This window comes from Hyperoodon ampullatus (genome assembly GCF_949752795.1).
Source record: "Hyperoodon ampullatus genome assembly, chromosome: 7".
NCBI lineage: Eukaryota > Metazoa > Chordata > Mammalia > Artiodactyla > Ziphiidae > Hyperoodon > Hyperoodon ampullatus.
The window spans coordinates 55,641,764-55,665,361 of NC_136920.1; the positions used below are offsets into that span (position 1 = coordinate 55,641,764).

The window sequence follows — 23,598 nt, forward strand, 5'->3', positions numbered from 1 at the left end:
GGAAATGAAGCTGATGGTGGAATGGGTTAAACAATGGGAGAGCCTTCAAAAGCAAGCTAAGGAACTTTAGCTTTTACTCTGGGATGTCACTGAAGGGTTTTAAGTAGAGGTATGAGTGTTTTAAGATCACTGATGGCATGTGGAGAAAGGATTGAGGGAAAAAATGGATGCAAGGGATCATTTAGCTCTGCATTTATTAGAAAATGTTAAGACTCCTATAGATTTTGTCCATAGCATTTAAGTAATTAACTTCTAAAGCAGTGGTATTCAATTCTGGCAGGCACTGGGATCACTAAGTTTTAAAATTATAAATTTTGGGCTTAACCCAGCCATTCTAAATCAGAATTTATGAGGGTCATACAAGGACATCTATATTTCTGAAAAGTTTTGGTGATTATTACACTTTTTTTTTTAATGATTAGAAACTTCAGTCTAAAAAGCACTGTTGTGTTTGACTCTAAGGAGCTTACATTCTAAATAGTCACGGTTAAAGATATAATTTCCAGTGTAGCATGAAGAATAATGAGAAACTTTATTAACTCTGGATATATTCATATTTATCTATTGTCAAGCACACTTATTTAAGGTAATAACACCTATCTTCACTAAAACTACTGGTTCCATGTGATAGGGATTTTTTTTCCTTTTCTTTTAGATTTTATTCCTTCTGTTTCCCAGAAGCACTGGAAATTGCCTGTAAATTCAGCACCATATAGGACAAGATGGTTAATGCATTGATCATCATATATTTAGAACAAGGTCAAATTTTAGAGGAAGGAGATACTGGAGAGATGATAAAGGCCAGGGGTCAGCAAACTTTTCTTGTAAAGGACCAGATAGTAAATATTGTAGGTTTGTGAGCAACCTAAATATTTTAGGCCTGTAACTCACTGTGTGGAATGCTGTTGGCAGTTTTATTTAATCTTCATGTGAACAACTGAATGGAACCCAAGTGGTTAAGGAATTTCTCTAAAGCTTATTAAGTAGCACAGGGATTCATTCTCAGTTTAACTGGGCCAAATTTCTGCCTTTTAAATCACATCATGGTGGTTTTTTGTGCTCTCCAATGCCTTAGATAGGAGAATGAAGAGAAAAGCAAGAACCTTGTGAATTTTCAGGAGTGCTTGGCACAGAGTAGGTATTACATCTTTGAGTATGGTGGACTGAATAAGATAGCAGTAGTCATGGTATGCAGTGGAAGGGCTTGGGGTGGGTCCTGGAGGAAGGGTTGTAAAATTTGGATTCCTTTAAAATTTTCAATACATATTTCCTTTTGCTCAAAAAATAATAAAAGAGTTATGTTCTTCTTTCTGATTCCAGTAGCTGCTGCTGGTGGTGACAATGTCGAATAACGGCCTAGACATTCAAGACAAACCCCCAGCCCCTCCGATGAGAAATACCAGCACCATGATTGGAGCTGGCAGCAAAGATGCTGGAACCCTAAACCACGGTTCCAAACCTCTGCCTCCAAACCCAGAGGAGAAGAAAAAGAAGGACCGATTTTACCGAGCCATCTTACCTGGTGATAAAAGTACAGTATTTCATTTCTTTCTCATCATTTGTATACTTAAAAAAATTTTTTTTGTAACCTGAATAAAATATTTGTCCCTTCCTTGATTTAATTTTCCTTTAATCCCTCTTTTTCTCATTAAATATTTTCCTTATTACTTATCTTCTTTTCCTGAAATGACTGTGAAGTCAAATGGAAAATAGACCCATTATTACACTCTATTAACTATATCTGACCAAAATTCTAGGAAAATAATTATGCTCTTGCCAGATTTTGGGCAATCTGAAGCCATATATTTACTTACTTTTTAAGTTCTTAAACTGTTTATGACCTCACAAAATATAAGAAATATTGAAATATCTTCATTTGGATATGGTTTTTCCCCCAAACTAGTTTCATTTGGAATGTCTTCTTTCCAGATTCTTTTTTTTTTTTTGAAAAATTTTATTTATTTATTTTTGGCTGCATTGGGTCTTCGGTGCTGCGCACGGGCTTTCTCTAGTTGTGTTGAGTGGGGGCTACTCTCTGTTGCGCTTCGCAGGCCTCTCATTGCAGTGGCTTCTCTTGTGGCGGAGCCCTGGCTCTAGGTGCTCAGGCTTCAGTAGTGGTGGCGCACGGGCTCAGTATGTCGCTCGTGGGCTTAGTTGCTCCACGGCATGTGGGATCTTCCCGGACCAGGCATCGAACCTGTGTCCCCTGCATTGGCAGGCGGATTCTTTTTTTTTTTTTTTTTTCTTTTTCTTTTTTTTTTTTTTTTTTATTAGTTTCTGCTTTATAACAAAGTGAATCAGTCATACATACACATCTGTTCCCACATCCCTTCCCTATTGCGTCTCCCTCCCTCCCACCCTCCCCATCCCACCCCTCCAGGTGGTCACAAAGCACCGAGCTGATCTCCCTGTGCTCTGCGGCTGCTTCCCACTATCTATCTACCTTACGTTTGGTAGTGTATATATGTCCATGCCTCTCTTTCGCTTTGTCACAGCTTACCCTTCCCCCTCCCCATATCCTCAAGTCCATTCTCAAGTAGGTCTGTGTCTTTATTCCCGTTTTACCCCTAGGTTCTTCATGACATTTTTTTTTTTTTTTAAATTCCATATATATGTGTTAGCATACGGTATTTGTCTTTCTCTTTCTGACTTACTTCACTCTGTATGACAGACTCTAGGTCTATCCACCTCATTACAAATAGCTCAGTTTCGTTCCTTTTTATGGCTGAGTAATATTCCATTGTATATATGTGCCACATCTTCTTTATCCATTCATCCGATGATGGACACTTAGGTTGTTTCCAGCTCCGGGCTATTGTGAATAGAGCTGCAATGAACATTTTGGTACATGTCTCTTTTTGAATTATGGTTTTCTCAGGGTATATGCCTAGTAGTGGGATTGCTGGGTCATATGGTAGTTCTATTTGTAGTTTTTTAAGGAACCTCCATACTGTTCTCCATAGTGGCTGTACCAATTCACATTCCCACCAGCAGTGCAAGAGTGTTCCCTTTTCTCCACACCCTCTCCAGCATTTATTGTTTCTAGATTTCTTGATGATGGCCATTCTGACTGGTGTGAGATGATATCTCATTGTAGTTTTGATTTGCATTTCTCTAATGATTAATGATGTTGAGCATTCTTTCATGTGTTTGTTGGCAGTCTGTATATCTTCTTTGGAGAACTGCCTATTTAAGTCTTCTGCCCATTTTTGGATTGGGTTGTTTGTTTTTTTGCTATTGAGCTGCATGAGCTGTTTATAAATTTTGGAGATTAATCCTTTGTCAGTTGCTTCATTTGCAAATATTTTCTCCCATTCTGAGGGTTGTCTTTTGGTCTTGTTTATGGTTTCCTTTGCTGTGCAAAAGCTTTGAAGTTTCATTAGGTCCCATTTGTTTATCTTTGTTTTTAATTCCATTTCTCTAGGAGGTGGGTCCAAAAGGATCTTGCTGTGATTTATGTCATAGAGTGTTCTACCTATGTTTTCCTCTAAGAGTTTGATAGTTTCTGGCCTTACATTTAGGTCTTTAATCCATTTTGAGCTTATTTTTGTGTATGGTGTTAGGGAATGATCTAATCTCATACTTTTACATGTCCCTGTCCAGTTTTCCCAGCACCACTTATTGAAGAGGCTGTCCTTTCTCCACTGTACATTCCTGCCTCCTTTATCAAAGATAAGTTGGCCATATGTGCGTGGGTTTATCTCTGGGCTTTCTATCCTGATCCACTGATCTATCTTTCTGTTTTTATGCCAGTACCACACTGTCTTAATTACTGTAGCTTTGTAGTATAGTCTGAAGTCAGGGAGCCTGATTCCTCCAGCTCCGTTTTTCGTTCTCAAGATTGCTTTGGCTATTCGGGGTCTTTTGTTTTTCCAAACAAATTTTGAAATTTTTTGTTCTAGTTCTGTGAAAAATGCCAGTGGTAGTTTGATAGGGATTGCATTGAATCTGTAGATTGCTTTGGGTAGTAGAGTCATTTTCACAATATTGATTCTTCCAATCCAGGAGCATGGTATATCTCTCCATCTATTTGTATCCTCTTTAATTTCTTTCATCAGTGTCTTATAATTTTCTGCATAAAGGTCTTTTGTCTCCTTAGGTAGGTTTATTCCTAGATATTTTATTCTTTTTGTTGCAATGGTAAATGGGAGTGTTTTCTTGATTTCATTTTCAGATTTTTCATCATTAGTGTACAGGAATGCCAGAGATTTCTGTGCATTAATTTTGTATCCTGCTACTTTACCAAATTCATTGATTAGCTCTAGTAGTTTTTCGGTAGCATCTTTAGGATTCTCTATGTATAGTATCATGTCATCTGCAAACAGTGACAGCTTTACTTCTTCTTTTCCAATTTGGATTCCTTTTATTTCCTTTTCTTCTCTGATTGCTGTGGCTAAAACTTCCAAAACTAGGTTGAATAAGAGTGGTGAGAGTGGGCAGCCTTGTCTTGTTCCTGATCTTAGTGGAAATGGTTTCAGTTTTTCACCATTGAGGACAATGTTGGCTGTGGGTTTGTCATATATGGCCTTTATTATGTTGAGGAAAGTTCCCTCTATGCCTACTTTCTGCAGGGTTTTTATCATAAATGGGTGTTGAATTTTGTCGAAAGCTTTCTCTGCATCTATTGAGATGATCATATGGTTTTTCTCCTTCAACTTGTTAATATGGTGTATCACATTGATTGATTTGCGTATATTGAAGAATCCTTGCATTCCTGGAATAAACCCCACTTGATCATGGTGTATGATCCTTTTAATGTGCTGTTGGATTCTGTTTGCTAGTATTTTGTTGAGGATTTTTGCATCTATGTTCATCAGTGATATTGGCCTGTAGTTTTCTTTCTTTGTGACATCCTTGCCTGGTTTTGGTATCAAGGTGATGGTGGCCTCGTAGAATGAGTTTGGGAGTGTTCCTTCCTCTGATATTGTTTGGAAGAGTTTGAGAAGGATGGGTGTTAGCTCTTCTCTAAATGTTTGATAGAATTGGCCTGTGAAGCCATCTGGTCCTGGGCTTTTGTTTGATGGAAGATTTTTAATCACAGTTTCAATTTCAGTGCTTGTGATTGGTCTATTCATATTTTCTATTTCTTCCTGAGTCAGTCTTGGTAGGTTGTGCATTTCTAAGAATTTGTGCATTTCTTCCAGGTTGTCCATTTTATTGGCATAGAGTTGCTTATAGTAATCTCTCATGATCTTTTGTATTTCTGCAGTGTCAGTTGTTACTTCTCCTTTTTCATTTCTAATTCTATTGATTTGAGTCTTCTCCCTTCTTTTCTTGATGAGTCTGGCTAATGGTTTGTCAATTTTGTTTATCTTCTCAAAGAACCAGCTTTTAGTTTGGTTGATCTTTGCTATTGTTTCCTTCATTTCTTTTTCATTTATTTCTGATCTGATCTTTATGATTTCTTTCCTTCTGCTAACTTTGGGGGTTTTTTGTTCTTCTTTCTCTAATTGCTTTAGGTGCAGGGTCAGGTTGTTTACTCGAAATGTTTCCTGTTTCTTAAGGTGGGATTGTATTGCTATAAACTTCCCCCTTAGAACTGCTTTTGCTGCGTCCCATAGGTTTTGGGTCGTCGTGTCTCCATTGTCATTTGTTTCTAGGTATTTTTTAATTTCCTCTTTGATTTCTTCAGTGATCACTTCGTTATTGAGTAGTGTATTGTTTAGCCTCCATGTGTTTGTATTTTTTACAGATCTTTTCCTGTAATTGATGTCTAGTCTCATAGCATTGTGGTCGGAAAAGATACTTGATACAATTTCAATTTTCTTAAATTTACCAAGGCTTGACTTGTGACCCAAGATATGATCTATCCTGGAGAATGTTCCATGAGCACTTGAGAAAAATGTGTATTCGGTTGTTTTTGGATGGAATGTCCTATAAATATCAACTAAGTCCATCTTGTTTAATGTATCATTTAAAGCTTGTGTTTCCTTATTTATTTTCATTTTGGATGATCTGTCCATTGGTGAAAGTGGGGTGTTAAAGTCCCCTACTATGATTGTGTTACTGTCGATTTCCCCTTTTATGGCTGTTAGTATTTGTGGCAGGCGGATTCTTAACCACTGCACCAGCAGGGAAGTCCCTTGTATCCAGATTCTTTTTTTTTTAAATTAATTAATTAATTAATTATTTAATTTATTTATTTATTTTTCGCTACGTTGGGTCTTCACTGCTGAACCCAGGCTTTCTTTAGTTGCGTTGAGCAGGGCCTACTCTTCGTTGCAGTGCACGGCCTTCTCATTGCAGTGGCTTCTCTTGTTGTGGAGCACGGGCTCCAGGTGCACGGGCTTCAGTAGTTGTGGCACACAGGCTTCAGTAGTTGTTGCTTACGATCTCTAGAGCGCAGGCTCAGTAGTTGTAGCACACGGGTTTAGTTGCTCTGCAGCATGTGGGATCTTCCCAGACCAGGGCTCAAACCTGTGTCCCCTGCATTGGCAGGCGGATTCTTAACCACTGTGCCACCAGGGAAGTCCCAGTACCCTTTCTCTTACTCTTTCATTGAAGCTGGGAGGCTTAGCTAGTAGGCTACATGGTAAAGTCAGAATTGGGATTCTGAAACAGTAGGCCAAATATGCCAAGTACAGTGGTGAATTGCAGAAAATATGTTGCAGAAAAATATACCTGTATAACTACAGATCAGGGGAGATGGTAGATAATAGTATCATTAACCAAACAGGGAACACAGGAAGAGGAACAAGTGAGGAAGGTTGATGGTTGGAGAGCAGGAAAGATGATGACTTAAACAGATTGCATTTGAAGTGAAAAGATAATATTAGACACTTTGCATTTGAGACGTCTTGACATAGAGATGTCTAATAGGCAGTGATCTTACATATAGGAAATGATTGTTGAAAAACTGAAATGAGAACTATTGAGGACTCTAATTGAGTACATTGGGCATGCATCTTTGTGTTTACCCTTTCCTCTACCCCACCTTCATTGTGAGCTCTTTTGGGGTCTGGATAGAAGAGGCACACATAAGTTGCTTAACTTTTGTTTTCTGGCTAATTCATTTATGTAGTAGCTGCCAACTTCCTAGGTGAGGAGCTATGATCTAGGTGATGTTACTCTACCATAGAATCTTCTCCCACATATATAGCCACTTTGTTTATCCCTCAGTTTAGATGTGTGCTTATTTTTAATATTGTACTTTATCAACCATAATTCTTGATCTCTATAAATAAGTAGGCTTTCAGCCCAGGTTTCTACATGCAGTAAAGAGGACTTTTAAAAATAAAAAATAAAAAGTTGGAATTGTTCTTACTGACAAACCAGGAAGATGATGAGATTCCTGACCAATAGGCATCATCAAAATTAAAACTTTTGTGCTTCAGAAAGAAAGGGAAAAGATAACCCACAGAATGGGAGAAAATTTTCCCAAATCATATATCTGATAAGGATGTTATATCAAAAATATAAAGAGTTACTATATTACCAAAAATGAAAACATATGTCCACACAAAAACTTGTACATGAATGTTTATAGCAGCATTACTGATATTAGCTAAAAAGTGGGAACAACTCAAATGTTCATCAACTGATGAATGGATAAATAAAATGTGATATATCCATACAAAGAAATATTAGCTGGTAACAAAAAGAAATGAAGTCCTGATCCATACTACAAAAGGGGGAACCTTGAAAACATTATTATTAGTGAAAGAAGCCAGTCACAAAGGATCACATACTGTATGATTCTGCTTATATGAATTATCCAGGCAAATTCATATTATCCAGGCAAATTCATAGACAGAAAGTGAAGAGTGGTTGCCTAGGGTTGTAGGGGGATGTGAATGGGGTTAGGGGACGATGGCTAAGAGGTATGGGGTTTCTTTTTGGGGTAATGAAAATGTTCTAAAGTTGATTGTGGAGGTGATTTCCTAGCTCCATGAATGTATTGAGTCACTGAATTTTAGACTCTATGGGTGAATTGTATAGAATGTGAATTATATCTCAATAAAACTCTGTTAAAAAAAAAAACAGCTGATGGAAGTGTTTAGACATCATTGGGAACCAAAGGGATGACCTTATGTATTGAATGGGGAGATGGGGATTGGGATATCGGTGTTGTAGTCTTGGTTCTCTCATAATTTGGCTGCCTGGTTTGGGTCAGTTACTTGTCTTTGGACTTCAGTGCCTTCATCTAAAATATTAGAGTCACACAGATATAGGGAACAAACTAGTGGTTACCAGTGGGGAGAGGGGAGGGGGAAGAGATAATATAGGGGTATATGGGAAAAAGAGGGTTATTATGGGGTTATATGAAATCATGTGAGAATGGATACATGTATATGTATGGCTGAGTTGCTTTGCTGTGCACCTGAAACTATCACAACCCTGTTAATTGGCTATACTCCAATATAAAATAAAAAGTTAAAAAAAAAGAAATCGTGTGTGAAACCTTTGAAAATTGTAAAGCACTCTAGAATTTGAAGAATCTTTCATTCAATAAAAAACAATTTAAAAAGATTAGTCAAACCAGTAGACATATACAGTCTCTTATAGTTTTGAAATGCTATAATTACATAAGTGAGATATAAAGATGAGGTTAGATCAGGTTGTATATTCGTGAAACAAAACTAGGCCATTGTGAAGTACTTTGTTCAGCAATAAAGCTGTAGATGCAGAGGTTCTTCTGGAAATCCTCGCTGAGTAACCCCAGGCCAGATCTGGTCTGAAAATAAGTCTCATAACTCAAGATCAAAGCTGTAGCTCTGTAAATTCAAAGCATAGATGTAGGAAGCATAGAGTTCTAAGAAGTTCTTGTGAAACGATTTAGTGGCCTCTCTTTCACCACCTAGTTTTGTATTTCCTATACATACCCTGAGCACATAGGTTTCACTCCTTTGCTTTAAGACCTTAGATGGCTATAATTAATGCATGCATCAAAATGAAATAAATGAATTTTTTCCTTTTGTTTGGAAACTTTATTCAGCTTGATTTTGTGCTTGTTGATTTTATCATTCAACCAATAAGCATTTGTTGACCTGCTGCTTTGTGCTTAATTTAGTCCTAGAAGGAAGCACCGCAGTGTTGGCAGTCTTTGAAGTGGTATGCCCTTCATGAAGTATTTGAGAATTTATACCAGCTATACAGAGAAATGGGCTAGAACTGGACTTAGTCTAGATTGAGTCCTACCTCTAACATTTATTAACTCTGTGATTTTTGCCCTTTTACCTATTTATTTTAATCCCTGTATCCTTAACTGTAAAGTGGGGAATGATTATAATTCCCATCAATCCCATATCATGAATAGGCTTTTGTCATTTGATGTAGTGGATGTAAAAGCATTTTCTAAACTCTAAAACACTATACAAATATGAAGTTTTTTTTTTTTTTTTTAAGGGAAACCTCATTTCTTGTTTGATCCGATATCTGTAACAACTCATTTTCAGCCGGGGAGGCTGAGGCTTAGAGAAAAGTAAATTGATCAAGGTCTTACAGTTGGAAAGTGGCAGGGATGAGTATGGAACTAAGTCTTCCTAAAGTATCTATTACATCACGACATACTATCTCTGTTAGTTGTTCCCAACCCAGATTACACATCCGACTCACTCATGGTGCTTTTCTGAAATACAGTTGCCCAGATCCTACCCAGACTTTTGGAGCCAGAATTTCCAGAGGGGTAGTTTTGGGGTCTAAAGGGATTTGGGAGATGAGAAGGAAGAGCTCTCTGTGGGCTGCGTTAGTGGTTGAGATTTGAGCTGGCAATGGGTAGAATGTCTATGGGCATTACCTAATGCTGACCTCCAGCGTGGCTTCAGTGTGTGCCTGGGGGGATGCATAAATGATTGCAAGAAGCTGTAATTGAGGGCCTGTGATAGGTGGTGCTGAGTTGCAGAATTCCATGTGGGAAAGCCTGGTTCCTGTGGTTAGGATCTGGAGCCTTTGGTTTATTCTAAGAAGTCCTGTAGCATTTAGTTTGGAATCTTTTCCTGGCTGCATTTTCACAACCGAAGTGGAATTCTCCAAGCTTGGGAAGAGTTTAGCAAAGTTAATTTTAAAACTGGACTACGTCAGTGTTTATCTCTCCAAGTTTGGAGTGTTTTACTGCCTTGAGCTTAGATTAGCTCAGCTGAACCAATGAGAAGGGCTTCTTAAAAAATAAATCTTTAAAAAAAAAAATAGGGCTTCCCTGGTGGCGCAGTGGTTGGGAGTCCGCCTGCCGATGCAGGGGACGCGGGTTCGTGCCCCGGTCTGGGAGGATCCCACGTGCCGCGGAGCGGCTTGGCCCGTGAGCCATGGCCATTGAGCCTGCGTGTCCGGAGCCTGTGCTCCGCAACGGGAGGGGCCGCGGCAGTGAGAGGCCCACATACCGCAAAAAAAAAAAAAAAAAAAAAAAAAAAAAAAAAAAAATAAGGTCAATGATTTGTGCTGAAACTTGGATGGCTATACTGCAACCTGGGATTTTGTAATGTCAGCCTCATTTCCCATGTTACCAGAAAGCCAAATGGACTTGGCCAAAGATAGGGTTAATATTAGGATGGATGGGTTTGCAGCCTTCTTTTTTCACTTTATTTCCTCAAGTCTGTGATCTCTAGTTTCATGAAATCAGATGATTCGTTCTTCTTTTTCCTTAGCCACAGTTTCTAAACTGTCTTAATGAGTGGGTTGGTAAATCTTACTCTGACACTTTTTTTTATTAATGATAACTCATGTTTGTAAAGCTCTCTAGCTTCTACACAGAACGTACATTTTCTTTACCTTAGTTAATCCTTAAAATAATAAGAGCAATAGTAATAAAAATAGTAATAACAAATAGTACTAACACAATAGTAATAACCATAAAATAGTAATAGCAGTAACTGAGCTTCTATTTATTGAATGCCTGTTAGTTACCACATATTAGGAACTTTGATGTTTGTGAAATGTGCCAATTTTTCAGGGAGATAAATGTTTCACTTTGTAGACGGTAAACTGAGGTAGTTCAGTTTGAGTAACTTGCCCGAGGTCATCTGGGCAAGGAGTGGCTGATCTGCGATTATAGCTTTTTTCTATGATTCCAGGGACCTTTCCACTATACAACCCTGATACTCTTGTGCTCAGAGAGTCAAGGACTTGCCCAAGGTCATATGCTACATAGTTGCGGTGCATGGAGTCTGCATTTGAACAATTGTCTCTTGACTTCTGGACTGTGCTCTTTAATTCTTCTAAGTCCTCAGACACCATGTACTGTTTGAAGGCTCCCATCCTAGAGATGTTCAGACTAATGCCTTTAGTAGAACTGATTTGGTTAGTTCTTTTAACTTATTTTAAAACAAATTTGCATTTAATGACCTCCATTCATATTCACTTAGTCTGCAGAAGGCATAGTGCATGTAGAAGCAGCTATATTGGAGTTCAAGCACTGGAGGTTATCACCATTGACCATCCCTAATTTTGTGACCTTTGGTAAGTTGCTCTACCTTTCTTCACCTCACTTATTTTACCCGTAGTATGGGTACATAATAATATTTATCTCATAGAGCTGCTGAATGGATTTATAAGACTAACGATGTGAAAAAGGTTATGCAAACTGCAGCTTTGTTAAGAGTTGGTAGTAATTTTGTGGCTATTATTGCTTGCAGTCATGGTTTTCTTTTGGAATCCGTGATTAACACTTAAGAGTTGCTATGAGATTTACAAAAGAACAACTCTTAATAGGATTCCTCCAAGATAGAATTAAAGAATGGTCCTGGGGTAAAATACCTTTCTCTTCCTACATATAGCCTGTATTTCCTGTTGGTTTAGATAGGGCTATTAGGCCAGATTAAAGAATTTGTGCACTGAGACTAAACAGCCCAAGGAGAGGTTTCCCAAGGAGTTCTCAAGAGCTCTCTGTAGTGTCAGAAGCAGGATTCTAAGCTCTGGACGTGGGCCTGGGCCTCTGGAACAAATACTCTATTTGAAACTGAGGCCAAAAAGGTAAGCCTCTTAAAACTACAAATGTCAAATACTCTTTATATGTTCATGTGTTAAGTGATTTCATTTCCCTGGGGCTCTTTTCTATAGGCTATTCATCCTCTGAGCCACTGTCTTTCTGTGTTTCCATTACTGAAGTTTGTTGTGTATTTGACATTCCGTGCCTGTGATGGTATATTATATGGCATATTAATAACATATCATAGAAATAATATATAAAATATAAGATATATAACTATAAAACAAAAATCTAAGTAAAACATAAAAATAATCTAAATAAAGCATAAAAATAACATAAGTGTTCTTCTCTACAATCTTTTAATTGACTAGATCAGAGGAAATTTAGGAGCAGAAAGCAATTCCAAAGCCCTGCGACATGTCCCATGCATTCTAGCTATGAGTAAGACCGATGGACTTATGTCATAAATGAACCATTTATGAACCGTAATAAACCATTCCCTTTCTCAAAGCAGCTGCTTCTGGAAGGGAAATTGCCAAGTGTAAAAATAGCTTAAACCCTAGCCATTGGCATGTAGGCAAATGGTTCTCACTAAGGTACTAAGGAAAGAACCTTTGGAATCAGACCTGGGTTAAAATCCCAGCTCTTACTAACTATATGAGCTTGAGCAAATTAGTTAACTGCTTTTTAGTTTCCTCATCTGTAAAATGACAGTAGTAATAATGTATCCCATAGGATTATAAGAATTAAGGAAAATATTTTATGGTTATAGTATCTTATACATGGTAAGTTCTTATTTAATGTTATTTCTTCTCATTATAACAAAGTATGTTTTCTTGATTCAACTTGAAATTCTTTAGGGGAGGCAAAGTAGTAGAATGTAAAGGGCCTTGGCTCTTGATGCCACACTTTTTGAATTTGAATTACTTCAAGAACTGTAGGTAGGTCCATGCTTCAATTTCCTAATCTCCAAGTAAAGTTGACTCTCAGGATTGTGGTAATTATATGAGATGATGTATATGAAGTACCTGTTAAAACTGTGGGATGCTGTGTCAGGAAGAAATGTAGATACAGGACTTTGAGAGTGCTGATCTTTCTGTTTTCAAAGACATTTGGAGTATAGGAGCTGAAAGGGCACTTAAGATCATCTAGTTCATGCTCCCCATTGTTCAGATGAGAAAGCTGAGCACCTGGACTGTATGGTGTGGTAGAGGCAAAACTGGCCTGGATTCTAGACCTTCTTGTGTGTCCCCCACCGCTGCCCCCTGCATTTTGCTGCCTTTCATCAGGGTTATATTGGGTCTGTGGAGGCATTAGGACCTCAGAATATCTTTTGGCCAGTGTGCTGAGCTACCACAGAGCAGGATTTTAAAACGGGATTGTGAAAATCATGTCAGAGCTGATAAAAATGGAACATTTATTCCTGCCCTGGAGAGAATTTGCATGTCTTAGGCAGATTCCTTAGACTCCCTGTCAGGTTGAGTTAGGTGTCTGATCGTTTGTTCCTTTCTTCACTCAGTGTCTGAGCACCTGTTTTATGCCTGGCTTTTGCTAGCTGTTGGGGATTCGTGATAAATTGGACATGGCCCCTGAACTTAGAATTCAGTCTGGTTGGAAAAAAAAAAGAAAAAATTTTAAGTCCCTTAAAATAGGCAATTACTATAATGGTGCTGTGGGAACAGAGGGGAGGGTGAAGAACTCCCCAACCTAGAGATCAGGAAAGACTTCACAGAAGAGATGACCTTTCAGCTGAGACCTGGCAAGGATAAATAAAAGGGTTTGTGTGGTGAGGTGGCAAGGGAAGGGAAAGGGAAAGGCAGGATTCACAGGCAAAGGGAGTAACTTGAGACAATAGGAAGAGGTGTGAAAGAGCCCATTACGTTTGGTGAACCATCACTGGTTCAGTGTATTTGGTGTAGAATGTGTGAAACATAAGTACAGGCATGCCTTGGAGATACTGTGGGTTTAGTTCCAGTTTTATTGTGATGCTCACTACCACAGTAAAGTGAGCATCACAATAAAAAGAGTCACGTGAATTTTTTTTGGTTTCCAAACGCATATAAAACTTATGTTTACACTATACTGTAGTCTATTAAGTGTACATTTATGTTTAAATAAACAATGTACATATCTTAATTAAAAAATACTTTATTGCTAAAATATGCTAACCATCATCTGACAATGCAAGGTTGCCACAAATCGTCAGTTTGTAAAAAGTATAATATCTGCGAAGTGCAGTAACCCCAAGCACAGTAAAATGAGGTATGCCTGTAGTGCGAGATAAAGGAGAAGATGAAGTCTGTAGAGCAGAGTTCTCAAAGTCTTTAAAAAAAAGAGTTTATTTTTTAGAGCAGTTTTAGGTTCATAGCAATATTGAGTGGAAAGTACACAGATTTCCTATAAACCTCCTGCCCACACATATGTGCAACTTACCTCACTACCAATATCCTATACCAGGTGGTACATTACAATAGATGAACCTACATCAACACATCATATTCATCTTAAGTCTGTATTTTACGTTAGAGTTCACTCTTGGTGTTGTACATCTATGAGTTGAACAAGTGTATGTATATAAAGACAAATATCCACCATTATAGTATCATATAGAACAGTTTCACCACCCTAAAATTCCTCTGTGCTCTGGTAATTCATCCCTCCTTCCCCCAAATCTGTGGCAACCACTGATCCTTAATACTGTCACCATAGTTTTACCTTTTCCAGAATGCCAGATAGTTGGAAGCATATGGTATATAGTCTTTTCAGATTGATTTCTTTCACCTAGTAATATGTATTTAAGGTTGCTCATTATCTTTTCATGGCTTGATAGCTCATTTCTTCTTAGTGTTGAATGATATTCCATTTTCTGGATGTATCACAGTTTACTTATTCATTCACCTATGGAAGGACACCTTGGTTGCTTCCAAGTTTTGGTAATTATGAATAGAGCTGCTGCAAACATCCATGTGAAAGTTTTTGTGTGAACAAGTTATCAGCTCCTTTGGGTAAATAACAAAGGAGCACGAATGCTGGATTGTATGGTAAGAGTATGTTTAATTTTGTGAGAAACTGCCAACGTGTCTTCCATAGTGACTGTACCATTTTGCATTCCCACTACTAATGAATGAAAATTCTTGTTGCCCCATATTCTTGTTAGGATTTGGTGTTGTCAGTTTTGGATTTTGGCCATTCTAATAGGTGTGTAGTGGTTTTTCATTGTTGTTTAATTTCAATTCCCTAATGAAATACGATATTGAGTATCTTTTCTATCTGTATATCTTCTTTGGTGACGTGTTTCTTCAAGTCTTTTGCATATTTCATTAATTGCATTTTCTTATTGTTGAGGGGTTTTTTTGTGTATGAAATTATAGCTTTTCTTTTTAAAATTTTTATTGGTATAGTTGACTTACAATGTTTTGTTAGTTTCAGGTGTATAACAAAGTGAAACTGGTATACATACACATATATCCATTCTTTTTTAGATTCTTTTCTAAAAGCATAGTAATAATATATATTACTATTATATAATGTAATATAGATCATTACAGAGTATTGAGTAGAGTTCCCTGTGCTATACAGTAGGTCCTTATTAGTTATCTATTTTATATATAGTAGTGTAAGAGAATACAAAGGCCTTGGGGTTGGGAGTCTGAAGACCTCAGTCCTGGCCCCATATCTGCTTCTAACTTGCTCTGTAACATTGGGCAGGCTACTTAACTTCTTGGAACCTCTGGCTTCTTCTGTCACATGGGCACCAAAATCACTACCCTACTTGTCACACAGTTGTTTTGAGGCTCCAGTGGACTAGGTCTAGCTAATACCAAGGCCAGAAACTCTTTTTAGTTGGGAAAGGATTATGTTAGTTTGCTAGAGCTGCTGCAACAAATTACCACAAACTAGGGGTCTTAAACAACAGAAATTTATTGTTTCAGTTTTGGAGGCTAGAAGTCCAAGATCAAGGTGTTTGTAGGGTTGGTTCCTTCTGAGAGCTGTGAAGAAAAATCTGTTCCATTCCTCTCCCCTAGCTTCTGGTGATTTGTTGGGCTTGAAGAAGCATTGCTCTGATCTCTTGTCTTTATCTTCATAAGGTGTTCTCCTTGTACGTTTGTCTTCAAATATCCCCTTTTTATAAGGACATTGACTGGATTAGGGGGCTGAACCTACTCCAATTTGACCTAATCATATTTTAAATAATTACATCTGCAATGGCTCTGTTTCCAAATAAAGTCACAGTCCGAGGTCCTGGGAGTTAGAACATAGGAATCTTGGCGGAATACAAGGGTACGACAAGGGCACGACAACTCTTTAAATATTGAAGCTTTTTATGCTAGATCAGCAGAACCTTAGTGAACACCTACTGTATACAACACCCTTGATGATTACAAATATTCAGACTTAGTGATTCTTTAAGGTTGTAGCCTAGGGAAGCAGCATAGTATAGTGGTCTAGTGCTCAGGGCCTGGGCCAGACTGCCTGGATTTGGGTCTGACTGCTGCCAGGTACTATCCATTTGATCTTGGGCAAATAACTTATTCTCTGTGCTTCAGTTTCTTTATCTGCAGAATAAGGATGACAGTACCTAACTATAGGGTTGTAGTGAGGCTACAGTGAATATTAATAAAGAACTTGAATTAATACATAAGATACAAGGATATACTTTACAGCACAGGGCATATAGCCAATATTTTATAACAACTTTAAATGGAGTATAATCTATAGAAATATTGAATTACCTGAAACTAATATAATATTGTAAATCAACTATAACAGAAAAAAGAAGGAACTTGAATCATTGCACAAGATAAAATATTAGCTATTCATTTAATTAAAACAATTTCCAAATCTAAAATTCTGTAATGTAGAGAACCTTAAAGTGGTCCATAATCAAGGATCAAACAGGCAGAAGCAGGTTATATAAGCTCATAGAATGTAGGATGTCTGGGTTGGAAGGCTCTTTAGAGACCATCTACTTGAGTCTTCTCATTTTGCAGATGGGGAAACCAGGGTTCAGAAAAAAGGAAGTGACTTTCTCTGGGTCAACTGACTCATTAGTGGTAGAACCAGGACATTCTGATGAATGTTCTTTCTGCTCCTGCTTTACTTTAGGTCAATGAAAAATAAAGCTTTTTATCAGGCATTGAGCATCTACTCCAATCTAGATCTGGCATTGGGCTCTGTAAATGCACATGTGAATTTGTATCACAGTCCTTGGCCTCTAAAGGAGCTTAGAGCTCAACAAAGAGCTAAATAAGCCTAAAAATGTAGTAATGTCCTTGTTTTTATCTCCTTTTTCCTGTTTCTCTTACAGCAAATAAAAAGAAGGAGAAGGAACGGCCAGAGATTTCTCTTCCTTCAGATTTTGAGCACACGATTCACGTTGGTTTTGATGCTGTCACAGGCGAGTTTACAGTAAGTCCGGGGTCACAGAAAGACATTTGGTCTTTCAGAGTTCTGGCTATGCACTGTTAGATTTAATCCTTTCCAGACTTCCTGATGCCTCTATCTTTGCCCGAGACCCTCATTACTATCTTCTTACAGTAATGAGAGGGACACGTTCCTCCCCTCCAGAATTGTACTAGAGAAGCCTTTGAATCTCCATTCCTTAAATAGACCTCAGTTAAGTGGCCCCTTGGCATCAGGCTCTGTGCTGGGCACTGATGATCCAGAGACAAATCAGACATGATTCCTGCTCTAAAGGAGGAACAGCCTGGTGAAGGGGCAAACATCTCAAGAAATGACAGATATAGTAAGATATGTGTTATAAGAGAGGCCTGTGTGGAACTCTGAGGGCAGAGAGAGAAAGGAATGACTAAACCCATCTTTAGCTGCCATCAGTTATCAGAGTTAGTTCTGAATTTCATTCAGGATCCCCTGTGATTATGCCTTGCTGACAGCCTTGCATGTCTCTCTTGTAGGGGATGCCAGAGCAGTGGGCCCGCTTGCTTCAGACATCAAATATCACTAAGTCAGAGCAGAAGAAAAACCCGCAGGCTGTCCTGGATGTATTAGAATTTTATAACTCGAAGAAGACCTCCAATAGCCAGAAGTACATGAGCTTTACAGGTATGGGGATTGTGTCCAGGGCAGTCTAGGAAAATAGAGGTTTTCATCTTAGTAGATGCCTATTGGTGTGGGGTGGAGGAAGAACATTTTCAAAAGAGTGGAGATGGCACTTTCACTAAGATGGAATTTTGGAATTTGAGAGCCAAGATGATGGGTTTTTGCATCAAACTTGAGTCTTTACTCTGAAACTGCATGTTTTGAAAAAGTACTGTGATATTACGTGTTAAGAACTTAGACTTTGTGCTAGAAGATCTAGATTCTGTTACTCACTATGTTCTAGTAGTCAGTTCATTTCTTTGAGCTTCAAAATGAGAATAATAATTCCTATCTCAAGAGGTTGTAATGAGGATAAATGAGCTCATTGATACGAAAGTTCTTTATAGGTTGCAAAATGGCACCATGAAAATGTAGCCATCATTATCATCGTTTTCAATATCAGTAGGTTATGTGATAACCCATTTAAGTAGGCAAGCCCAATTTCTTCCTCAAGGAACTGATTTTTATCAGTCCAATCAGTCCAATGAAAAACTGGCCAGTAATAATAAATGTTCTTTAGATGTACTCTCTCTATATGTATAAGGGACTGTGTTTTTCGGAATGTTTTTAATTGCAGAATTGGGATTAGAATCCAGGTCTCCTAATTCCTAGACCAGTACCTTTTCAGTTTACCACTTGCTTCTAGTAACTCTATTTGGAGCACCTCCTTCCATAGCAGAGAGATTTTTCTTTTCTTAGGCAAGTCATAAGAAGGCCTACATTTCTGGAAACTTGCCTTTTATATAGCATCTTAGAATGTTAGGGCAAGAAGTATCTTTAGTATATACCACTTCCAGTTTCCCCTTGTTTTGCAAACATTAGAGCCCAAAATGCCTTTCTAATGTGGCTAAATTAGTGATCTCTTAACCACTGGTCTTAACTCTGAGTCCAGTGCTTTTTCTGACGTTCATGTTGTCTATTTCAAAGGGCAGTATTGTTGGCAAAGGTGAGAACCAGGATGAACTAGCTAATTTTGAAAGATGCTTTCCCCAGCAAGTATTTGGCATGTAGCAGTAGGCACAGATGGTGAGGATGACAAACTGCAGCTTTGCTAATGCTGCATAGTGGTGCCCAGTAGAGTGTCATACATGTTCCTAGCATGTTTCCTTCCTGATATCTGGCCCCACTGGGTCTGTATCACTTCTTCCATTGAGGGACTGGGTCATTCCAAGGCAGTATTGGGGTTGATGGGTAGGAAAGTTTTCTAGATTACGGCTTGTGTTTTCAAGAGTTTGTCGTGGAGACTTCAGATTAGAAGCTGGCTTTGAAAGCCTCAGCAGCAAAGTCTTTCGAAGAATCTGTTTTTATGTGTATGTGTGTAGATGTGTACAAATACTATTTATGTATATGGAAGCATAGCAATGTGGGATTGCATATGTTTGGAATTAAAGTCCACTTAAGTATTTATGAGTGAATATGGGTATAGATATACACATTCAGGTAATTGTGTATATGTTCCTCCATGCATGCATAAATGAATAACATTGAGTGTATATGTATAGAATGTATAGATATGTGTCCATACAGCTACTTCAGTGTGTATAAATTTGTGCAAATATGTGTGTGTGTGTGTGCACATGCACACACACGTGAGGGATTTTTTTGTTTTCTGTAAGTTGAAGACCAAGGCAACTCCAAGCAAAACTCTATATTTGGCACTTAAGAAAATTTTTTTTAATTGAAGTATAGTTGATTTACAATGTGTTAATTACTGCTATACAGCAAAGTGATTCAGTTATAAATACATTCTTTTTTTAAATATTCTTTTCCATTATGGTTTTTCATGGGATACTGATTATAGTTCTCTGTATTATACGTAGGACCTTGTTGTTTATGGCACAGTTATTTTTAATGTCCTATCTCTCATTTTCCTATTTCCTTTCTTCTCATACTGTTAATTATGATAACACTACTTCAATTTGTATATGCTTGCACATAAACCATCTCATTTGATTCTCATGACGGCCTTGGGAGATTGGAAACGCAAGGGCATTATCCCCATTTTGCAGACTCAGGAAAATTAATTAGGCTCAGGGAAATTAAGTGACTTATTCACAGAGCCTCAGCATATCAGTTGAGTGATATACCAGTGTTGGAAGTGTGTTTTCAACTTGGGCCTTTAAATCCTTTGCTGTCTAAAAGCCCAAGCACAATCCTCCGTGCCAATTTTTTGTTAAGTTTCCTGTCTTTTCATCACTTTATTTTCTGTACCAACTAGTAGCTAATGTGATAAGCAAAGCCTAGACTAGATTGACAATGCCAGGTTCTGGGTTTTAGCCCTACTTTGCGACTGGTTTATGTAACCTTGAACCAGTTTCTTTTCCTCTGAACCCTAGTTTATTTATTTGTAAAATGAAGGGATTGGAAGTATTTTCTGCTCTGTCATTCTGTGCTATGGAATTTGATTTTTATATACAGAAATTGTACATCACATTTAAAAGGAGCAAACATACTTATTTTTTATATGGTGGAGATATATTTATTACCAGAATATCCAGTCCTCAAAAACACTAGCAGTACATAAGGTTGGGGGTGGTGCAAGGAAAGCATAGTATTGCACTTGGTATAGAATGTGCTTTTGGACAAAAAAAACAAGTGAATTATGTTTAAGCTATATCCTGAATTGATTTATCCAGAGTACAGCTGGCTATTCAGGGTTTGTTTTAAGAACATATTGTCACAGTTTATGGGTTCATAATTTGTCATAGGACCAAAGAAGCTATACCTGATACTTTCATGTATGATGGAATTGAGATCTTGGACATTCTCTGGGCTTGTTTCTTGGTGAGGAAGATGTAGGATTTGATATAATATTTCTTCTCCTTAATTCCCATTGGTGGTGAACTGGTGAAATCAATTTCTTCTTGGACTTTCAGGAATTAAAGAATAAATCCAAACACAATACTTGGTCTTTAAACTTATTTTCTTGCTAAGATTTCCATTGGGTCTGTTTCATAGTTTATCAAGTCTAAGATATCATTGATTGTAAGGTGCATTGTTATTTTACATGCCCCTAAAGAAAAAAGAAGCTGCCAATTAAATCATGAAATACTTTTGATTGTAGGACACATCTCTTTCTGAGATGTTAATGTGAAAAAATACATGTCTCAGAATTAATAAAATATGGTGATTATCTGATTGAAGGAGCTTGGACCTATTCTTAGAAATAAGACCCTGCCTTTAGTTATACTTGACATGACTAATGCATCTCTTTTCCTAAGGCTTAGTCTTTCTCTCCTTGTGGGGAATAGAAGGATCCTTTCTAAAAGCTAAAGCCACATGCTGGTCATGATTTGTTATAGATGGCTCAGGGTGATGCCAGCCATGAATTCTTTCCCTTTCTCTTAGAATGCAGGAAATTTCCTTGATCATTGAGGCCTGATGATGTGGATATAGTTCTAGCCTAGTATTTAGAATTAGACCAGGATTCAAATCTTGACTCCTAATAACCTTTGTGTTAAGTAATTTGTGGACAAATTACATATCTTCTCTGAACATCAGTTTCCAAACCTGTGAAAGTGTACATACTAATAGTACTGAGAGCTGCAGTGAGGATTAGAGGACGTAATGTGTATAATGTGTTTAAAATGGTGTTGGGCCTGTAATACCAGTAACACTGTTATTATTCTGAGCTTGGCAAATGCTTTAGTGAATAGGCTTCCTTAGGTCTCAAGAAAGGATTAACTGTAATTGTTTACTGACTGAGTCCCTTGTCTTTTTCCTTTTGCAGATAAATCAGCTGAGGATTATAATTCTTCTAACACTTTGGTAAGCCTTTATTTCCTCTATTCTGATATGGGCAGGTATGATTTTTTAGGGATCAGGTCAAGTGTGGTAGATGCAGAGCCTGGGCTGGGGGGTACTCATCTTGGTCACTTTCCCACCCTGGGCCTCAGAGTAAAGGAATTGGACTTAATAAACAATAGGCATCCCTTCCAGCTTTAATTTATGAATGCTGTAGAAATCCTAACCCTGGAACCAGAAGAACTGGCTGCTAGGCTCAATTTTCAGTTTTCACTTTGACCCTTAGGAAAGCCAGTTTGCCTTTCTGAGCTTCCGTTTTTTTCATCAATAAATGATAATGATACACTTTACTTGAGATGTCTTCAAATAGCTGCATTTAGAGGAGAATTCTTTCTTTTGGGTTGGTTGGGTCTACAAAACCAGGTTTAGGGCTAATTGTTGAAGGGAGCAGATTCTATTAATTTAAGGTCATTCATTCTGTCCTCTGAAGTTGTGGTGAATGCCCTATCACTTGAAGGAATGTGATAGGAGTCACTGGTGACCTCAAAGGGCCCTCTGCCCTTCATAACTTACAAATTCTGTTTTCCCAGGCAGATTATGAGATGAGATGGTGATGTATCTGAAGGGGTCTTATGACTAGTAAGCTGTGACGTATATCCTAGAATACTGCTATTCTTTATATCCAGTGTTCTTTTGTGCAAAGTTGGTTATTTCATGTTGATTTACTAAACATTTGCAAAGCCCCTATTCTATGCCAGGTCCTGTGTGGAGAAGAGGCAGTATAGGGATGAATCAGACATTGTCCCAATTCCTAAGAATCTCCCAATCCTATAAGTGACATGAAGGCACAAACAGTTACAGTGCAGCATGCTAAAGCTTCATGAGGCCAGGAGCTATGTCTGACTTGTCAGTTACTGGATCCCTGGCATCTGGCAAGTAACAATTCACTGAATAAAATGTTGGGTGTATAAAGAAAGCTTCTTGATGGTGCAGTCTGAGCTGAATTAGTTATCTTGGGGAAGAATTATGAAGAGACAAGCGTATTCCCGACAGAGAACAATTAGCATGTGCCAAGACAAGGAGGTCCATGAGGTAGGCTTGTACAGAGAACTGCAAGTGGTTTGTTATGATTGGAATGTGAAGTGTGAAGGGACTAGAGGTGGGTGGTGAGGAGGGGAGGGCAGGCAGGTCAGATCATGTAGGAATTTTAACTTTATCTTAAAGGTAATGAGAAGCTATTGAAGAATTTTAAGTGGGAGAGTCATACATTCTAACACAATACTGAGTCACCATCCAAATACTTTGGATCATGCTTCCAGCAATGGGGATTGGTTTATTCTGAGTCATTTATACTGTAATCAATGACAAAAAATGTTCACATGTCCATTGCCTTGTAGCATACTGAGTCCTTTCTTATTCACTACCTCTTTTAATCTTCAAAGGAGTTTAATGAGGTGAGTTATTATCCTTGTATAATCGATGATAAAACTGAAATTGAGGGCTTCCCTGGTGGCGCAGTGGTTGAGAATCTGCCTGCTAATGCAGGGGACACGGGTTCGAGCCCTGGTCTGGGAGGATCCCACATGCCGCAGAGCAACTGGGTCCGTGAGCCACAACTACCGAGCCTGCGCATCTGGAACCTGTGCTCCGCAACAAGAGAGGCCGCGATAGTGAGAGGCCCGCGCACTGCGATGTAGAGTGGCCCCCACTTGCCACAACTAGAGAAAGCCCTAGCACAGAAACGAAGACCCAACACAGCAAAAATAAATAAGTAAATTAAAAAAAAAACCAAAAACTCCTACCCCCAACTTCTTTAAAAAAACCCAACAAACTGAAATTGAGAAGGGTTAATGGCAGTAGGTATCTGATTCCCAGTCTGCATCGCTTTCCCCTGA

At 38.2% G+C, this 23,598-nt stretch overlaps 1 protein-coding gene across 9 annotated transcripts in view; it reads left to right on the forward strand.

Moving 5' to 3' along the window:
- Nucleotides 1-1,341: 1,341 nt before the first annotated feature.
- PAK1 (p21 (RAC1) activated kinase 1) overlaps nt 1,342-23,598 on the forward strand; it is a gene marked incomplete at its 5' end in the record, with an annotated part of 67,757 nt that continues 45,500 nt past the window's right edge. For 8 of the 9 annotated variants that reach the window (XM_079709021.1, XM_079709020.1, XM_079709026.1 and 5 more), the window contains 4 exons: nt 1,342-1,531; nt 17,169-17,269; nt 17,776-17,923; nt 21,690-21,727. In XM_079709021.1, the coding sequence (XP_079565147.1) occupies nt 1,342-1,531; nt 17,169-17,269; nt 17,776-17,923; nt 21,690-21,727 (477 nt within the window). The remainder of the gene's footprint in view (nt 1,532-17,168; nt 17,270-17,775; nt 17,924-21,689; nt 21,728-23,598) is intronic. The other variant, XM_079709027.1, reaches the window with a different exon arrangement.